The 7,755-nt window shown below is 29.7% G+C and overlaps 1 protein-coding gene across 1 annotated transcript; it reads left to right on the top strand.

Moving 5' to 3' along the window:
* The first annotated feature begins 231 nt into the window (after positions 1–231).
* Positions 232–1,174, top strand: LOC133692871 (transcription factor UPBEAT1-like). Its single transcript, XM_062114037.1, has one exon. The coding sequence runs from the start codon at positions 623–625 to the stop codon at positions 1,037–1,039; it is 417 nt and encodes a 138-aa protein (XP_061970021.1). The 5' UTR covers positions 232–622; the 3' UTR covers positions 1,040–1,174.
* Positions 1,175–7,755: the final 6,581 nt, after the last annotated feature.

Below are 7,755 nucleotides of genomic sequence, written 5' to 3'. Positions count from 1 at the left end.
AATATTAAATCACAGGCTCTTTAAATGCTTGTCGTTTTATACTACAGGGGATTTCTTGTTTGGAAACACAAGCTTATTAACCACCACGAACCTTAGGGTATATATATGTAGAATGCCATGTTTTCTGAGCTGGAAATAGGAATATTAAGGACCCCAAATTCAAAATTATATATATTATGTACTGAGTTCGGGAAGTGGGGGAGGAATAATCCAGGGTGTTTTGACGAGATGGGAGGGTGCCATGAGAGATGGTGGTTTAGATTAGAGAGAGTTGGGTAGTGGTGAAGAATCATGTGTTTGCATGTGCATTGAGCTGGAGAACATGGCTAAAGCAACAAGCAACACCCTTAGGTACACTTGGCTCTCCCTTATTCATTTATCCCATTGCCTCAGAGTCCTTCAATGAAATTGTGTTTGCGGTCCCTACGTTTTGGCCACCTTAATTTATTTCCATTATCCTCATCTGGCTGGCTATCAACAACTTATTTACCCAATATGCCGAATACCGTATATAAATGCCCTCAATTGTGGCATATGCTATACAACGTCTTGTCTTGACAACCAAATTTGGAAGGCCTGCGCAAAAGCTAAACTAGTGCTTCATTCAAAACTCTTTTGAGTAATGGGAGTTTCAGCAGGTGAGCATCCTCTTCTTGCTTCTTTGAAGGGTATGGTCCAAGGAAATGAAGAGACGATGGATCATATGCCAAATGAAGCTTTGTGGAACAAGGTCTTGGAAGCACAAACCAAGAGAAGATGCCCACTGAAGAGACAAAAAAATGGGCGGCATGCCAGGAGCAAGAGACCTGGAAGGATCTTGATGAAGAGAAGAGCTCGTGCAGAAGGTTCTACTATAAGGGCAGGATATGGCATCGAGAGAAGAGTTAGAACCCTGAAGAAACTCATTCCTAATAGTGAATCCATGGGATTGGATGGGCTTTTCAGAGAGACAGCTGATTATATTTTGTCTTTGCAAATGAGAGTGAAAGTCATGCAGATAATGGTTAAGGTTTTAACAGGTTCGGATGATGAGTGTTAAACTAATTCATTCTGTAAAGGCTATCAATCTTCTTCCTCTCTTTTTTAAAATTTAAATTTGTTTTTTTATATATATATAATTTGCTGTCCTCCATGTTATTCATACCCGTATATAGGACTTGGTTTTGCAAGTCTAGAGACATTTGTGTTCGTGTGATTGCCTAGATTTAACAACATGCATGCAGCTATGCGTGAGAAGTTACTTAGAGGGATGGACGAGTGGATTATCGAATTCGTTTGTGTTATTTTCCACGACTCCTGTATGAATTGGTTAATTCAAATATCATGCATTAATTCAATTTTTACACTAAAATGATCCAAAGGGTGCAGCCAATTGTCATATTGCCCAAAGAAAAAGTGGAACATCTATTAACAAAAGAATAATTAATGCTGTAATAGATCAGGCCTGCCATGTATGAATTCCAAGAGTTTATTTTCTCCACCACCAAGAAGTTCATCGAGATTTCCATGAGATTTCATCCTCCAAAATCTGTTGCCTTGAATAAAAACAAAAGCATTCCATGTTTTGGCGTGGCGACAAGTGCTCTAATGGCTTATATTGAAGATTCTACTGAATCGCGCGTTACTTGATTCTTTTTTTATTGTACATACCATAACAACCTCCTCAATATCTCTTTAATTATCATATTGTATCTAATGTTACTTTATATATATATATATATATATCAGCAACTTAATCAAATGGCTGGTGGCTGGTTGTTATAAAGATGGGTCTGGAGCCCCCCCCCCCCCCCGCCCCCCCCCCCCCCCCCCCCCCCCCCGCGTTTTCGTTGTATGTGAGTGTTTTTTGATGTTTTAACTCATTTTTTTTAAAAAAAAAAAAAATTGATGTCATACAAGCAAGATAAATTTATTTTTTTCCTTGTAATTATTTGGTCCTCAAGGAAACTTGGTGGGTAATGCAAAATTATTTTAGTCCTTCATTTTTTTTCTTTACACTTTAGTTCTCTTGTCCAAATATTTTTTATTTTTATGTATCTTGTTTTTTTGTATTTTGATATTTTTTTAAAAAAGATAACGTCAACGTCTTTTCAATAAAAAAAATAATCAATAATTTTTAAATAAGCATGTTAAAAATTGAATGTGTCAGAAAGTAAATTTTTAAACTTCTAATTCTTTTGAAAAGACGTTGAAATGCCAAAAACGATGCAAATACATTAAAAATATATTTTTTTGAAATTTTTTATTATTTATTTTGCAATTTTATTTTTTTGAATTTTTCAAAAAAATATAAAACTTAAAAAAATAAAAAAATCAAGTTATGACAAATAGCACAAAACAGTAACACCATCACACCTTAGACTCAATCGAGAGGGGGAGAAAATCAGTCACAAACCTATGTTGATTCTCAAACGCAAACTTTCATTGATTCTAACTCTCATTATTACTTGCACCCTTCAAACTATCTAGATACTATGATTTTTACATGTGTTATCAATTAAGATAAATATTCTACATGGAGAAGAGTAATGGAAAATGCCCTCCATGCTAAGAACATAATATATTTTATTGATAAAACACTTGTAAAACAAAACCCTCACTCTCTTTATTTTTTTTATTTGGCAAAAAATGCAATTTAATGGAAAAAAATGCAATTTAAAAAAATTCCCAAATGCACACGAAGCAAAGTGAAGGGAATGAACATGCAAAATATATGAAAGCATAATCAAGTAAGAACAATTCAACCTATATTATCATGTCAAATAACATTATTACATCAAGTGCAACAAGTTTTTTAGCTATACTTGGACTCACTATAGATGAATATAATCAATTGATGCAACTTCTCAATAGCAATTCCTTGAATTTAGCTAATCATACTAGTAAGAAAAACCTTTCAACTCATACTTGGATTGTTAATAGTAAAGCCTCTAATCACATAGTTGAATTAGAAACTTTACTAGATAATATACAACCAATTCACTATCACACACCAATTAATATTTATAATGGAGATGAATTACCTGTTATTCATATTGGTAGCACAACCTTTGTTATAAGTTAATTTTTTATCCTTTGTTTTTATAATTTTAAAAAAAATACAAGAAAATAAAAAAAATATGTTATTTATGTATTTGCATCATTTTCAGCAATTTCAATATCTTCTCAAAAGAATTTAAAATTTCTTTTCAACACATTCAGCTTCTTAATGCCCCATTTTTAAAATTGTTGATTGATTTTTCTTATCGAGTCAACATTGTTTAGAAAATGTTTGGATGTTGTTTTTGTTGAGATAGAATAGTTTTTATAATTTGTCAAAAGTAGAGGTGGTTGTTTGATGCCTATTTATAGGTTGTTGGTTCATCTTCTTGGTTCTTGAACTTGATTTGTATCTCAAAGAGTCAGTTTTTGATATAAATTTAATATATTGGTTGGCTGTCAATAGAACTGCAGTTTTGATTTTAGTTTTGATTTTAGAAATTTCATGCATGTTTTTCATGATTTATGATTTTTTGTTGTTTATTTGGATTAAAATGTATATGAATATGGCAAATTCACAATGTGATGTATCTTCCTCCACACTACAACAATGATCTCCTTTAGTTTTTTTTTAACTAGTTAATCTTGCGCTATGCTATAAGTAACACTTCAAGTTAATTTTTAACATAATAGAAGAATTTACTAGTGTTATAGATGTATTTTATTGTACCATGTTTTTTTAATTGAGAAATGTGAAGATGCTATTTATATTTAATAAAATAACTTTTAAAAAATAGATGAATTGATCAACTATGAAAGAATTGTTAATGTTAATTAAATACTAAATTGTTGAGCCAATATTTATTTTCTAAAAACAGAAGACAAATGAGTATGCAAATATTTAACAACCAATTTTCTTTTGCATTCATGCGTTTTTTTTTATATAAGAGGTTATTTTCTCTCATTAAGAATACACAATGTTTTTTAGAAAAAAGAAATACATCATACAAATGTAGTTTATTTATATCACATATAAAAAAAATTATAAATATAAATTATAATAATATCTCTGAAACATTAAAAAAATACAAAATAATTAAAAAACAGAACTATTATTTTAAAGAAATGAACAAAACAATTTAACAAATTAGAGAGAGAGTGTATTAGTATACATTGAAATAAAATAAAATAAAAATAATGTAACATAAAAATACATACAAAAGAGTTGGTATTAATTAAAAATCTTACTAAAATTAATTAAAAAAAAAAACAAAGAAAGAAAGACGTCATGCGTTGTTGGGCCTGACATGTCAAGCTTATGCACATGGCCAACTACCTGAACCCCGCCTCCTCACACACACACACACACACACACGAACTTGTATTTCCGAGCTCAAATATATATATACCCTTTCCAGTGCTTTATTTTCAAAACAATTTAAAACTGTAACATGTCGCATCCTGCCTAATTTATGACCACCTATGGCAATTGAAAACCTACTAGAAAGTCAAGTTTTTCACTTTTGGATAAAAAAATTCATTTTCAACAAGATTTTCATATGAAAACATCTAACTAATACCGTATAAACCTCAATACACTCATTTATTACCTGAAAATATAAAGGAAAAAAACCGGTTAAAAATCATGAAAACAACTTGAAACTACGAAACTTTTCAAGCCTCAATCTGCTTTTTCAGTAAGATGAAGGCCAAAAATCACTATCATTAAACTTCTCTGATTGAATTAAATCTTTTGACATCAAATTTACCTGTTTTGATTGTCGAAATCGTGACAACTAGAAGCTCTCTTCGTCTTTTACTATTTTTTGATGATTTTTCCTCTCATCTCTCAATTAAAGGGATTGTGAAATGAATAAAATAAACTTTTTAACTAAAATAAAAATTATTGTGAATTTGAATTAGACATTTATTTTATCCGAGTTGTACATTTCATCCATCTATTTTTCTATTTAGATCTTTCTATCATAATTTCAAACTTAACCACATTTAATTACGGTATAAAATAATTCGTCCATGTTTCCTATGTTTATATTTATGTCCCTTCCTTCATCACAATGCCAGCCCACTCAACTAATTAATCCGTCTATATCTTTTGTATAAAGCCCGGATCAGCCCATTTTCTACTCCACAGCTGCATGGATCGTTTTAACAATTTTTGTTGTTTAACACAAAAATAGCTAACTCGTAAATGAATATAGATGATTTGTTTAATAAATTAATTACCTGAAAATAAAAGAATATATAATATTCAAAAAGTTATCAAATAATTTTAAAATGACATATTTTAAAAACAAATTATACAAAACAATGACATATAACTCTCAGCAATCTTGATATTATTTATATAGTTTTTTTATTTTAGTAATCTTTGATGACCATAAATATATTTTACACAACAGGTATCACAATTAAAACATCATAAATAAATAAATAATATATTGTTACTATAAAATTTCTCAATCTTCATGATTTTATATATTTTAAATATGTGAAGGCGAATAAAAATTAAATACGTTAATTTGATTTTTTTTTTCATTACTAAACACCACCTTAGATTATAAAATTAAATATTAGCTCAATCAAAGCATATAAATTAAATAACTAAAACTATACTATGATTTATTTTTATAAAGAAAAATAAATTGTGTTTAACACGAAAAAATTAATCCAAAACAAACACAAAAGTGATATTTAGACAGAAAAAAAGAGTAAAAAATAAATAAAAATAAAAAAGAATGATGAGGCAGGCCTCACCCTGCGCCAAGGCCTGCGCCAACATAAGCCGAGGGACAGGGCCCGGCCAAAAAATAAATAAAAGGGTGAATGACGCGTGTTTTGCAATAGCAACTCTTCAATCTCTAGAAAGTTCTTTTCGTTGGCATTCTACATATTTTTTTGATTTCTAGTCAAAAGTACCTCAAATTTATAGAAACTCATTTCCAACATCAAAATTCTTTTTAATTATCTTTGAAACAACAAAAAATCAAATAATTTTGCAAACTCAATCCCACACGACACCAAATCTACTCTTTTGTTTTTCTCTTGATAGCTTTAAGGATCCAAACCATTATCAATGAAATCAAATTTGACATTGCTGAGTGGCCATGATTTTCAAAAATAAAAAAAAATTGCTTTAAATTTTTTTTCTTTATGTTTCTTTATCACATGATAGTATCAAAAATAAATTTTAAAAAATAAAAAATATATATTATTTTAATTTTAAAAAATACTTTAAAAAACAATTATTATTATAATATCAAAAATTATCTAAATCTACAGATCAAGATTTAAGGCTCAAATTGGATGAAAGTCACCATATTATGGTGATTTAGTAAATTTCTCTCACATAACTCTCTCCTTTTGCTAAGATTGTATTTGGTATTGTGGTAGTGATTTTTTTAAAAAAATATTTTTCACTTGAAATCATAGTTTTTAGACTCTGTCCGATCCAAGGCCCGGGTTCTGGGTTTTGACTGAGTCGCCCAGATCATTTTTTTAAAATCAAAACAATGTCATTTTACTTAAAAAAAAAAATCAACAGGTTGCATCCAAGTTTTTGATCAAGTCGCTCTGGGTCAACCCACCAAATCATACTAGATTTTTCTTTTTCCTATTTTTTCTTCAACCCACCCCGGTTCTAGCCCTGGGTTGGCCCGTCGGGCTGGGTTTCAAAACTATGCTTGAAATACATCAAAATAATATATTTTTTTTATTTTTAAAATTTATTTTTGACATCAGCACATCAAAACGATCTAAAAATACTAAAATATTAATTTAAAAAAAAATCAAAATTTTTAAAAACCGCAACTCGGGTACAAAGAGAAAGTTTACGAAGATGGCAGAAATGATCGTTTTTTAGAATTTTGATTTTTATATAGAAGGATCAGAATTGATAATACGAATATTGAAGGACTATAATGAGTTTTTAAAACATCGTTTTATGCACAAATGCATCAAATGGAGTCATTTCATGGCCAGCGTTTCACTATTTACTCTGGGGAAAATAAACACCAATCTCCCCTTTTTTTTAAGTTTTACTATCTCACAAATTGGTCTGCGCTCCAAGACCATTATCTACATATGATATTATTAATTAAATTAAAAACAAAAACTATTAAATATTACTCTAAAAAGTATGGGTTTTTCACCTCCATTATTCATCCTCTCACACATTATTATGAATAAATTGTGTAAAATTTTATATATTTTTAATTTGATTCTTAAATATTTTTTTACCGATTTAGACCACCAAAACATACAACACTTGTGTCAATTGTTTCATTTTATAAGAGGGGTTCATATTAGGTGTTTTTATACCTTTAAAGTTTGTGAAAAAACAGATCTGATCTCGGGTTGATTTTTGGATTCAGGTTGATTTTCAGTTTCTTGAATGATTTCTTGGATTTTTTTAGGTCATATATAGATTTATCACGGTTCCTACAAGGTTTTATAGGTGTTTTGTGTAAAAAAAAAAAACATGATTTTAGGTATATAAAAAAACTCAAACCTTGATTTTTCGATCATCATAGTGACTGAAATTCGGACAAATTAAACTACACCTTGTCTGATTTGTTTTTCAAAAAAATTAAGGCGGACAACATGTCATCCCTCCTACTTGTAAACAAAAAAAACTTAAAGGCCCAATAGCGAGGGCTTACCAAAATGAGCCAGACAAGCTGGCCTAACTCGTCAAGCCCAGAAGCACCTAGCCTTTGCTTCTTCTTTTTCTAATTTTTTTGAAGTTAATGATTATTT

This window comes from Populus nigra, chromosome 4 (genome assembly GCF_951802175.1).
Source record: "Populus nigra chromosome 4, ddPopNigr1.1, whole genome shotgun sequence".
Lineage (NCBI taxonomy): Eukaryota > Viridiplantae > Streptophyta > Magnoliopsida > Malpighiales > Salicaceae > Populus > Populus nigra.
Note: the sequence above shows the minus strand (reverse complement) of the source record. Positions and strands in the feature narration are given on the sequence as shown.

Bases quoted from the DNA above. Each gene is read 5' to 3' on its own strand.
- LOC133692871 (XM_062114037.1), top strand. From the start codon at position 623: ATGGGAGTTTCAGCAGGTGAGCATCCTCTTCTTGCTTCTTTGAAGGGT.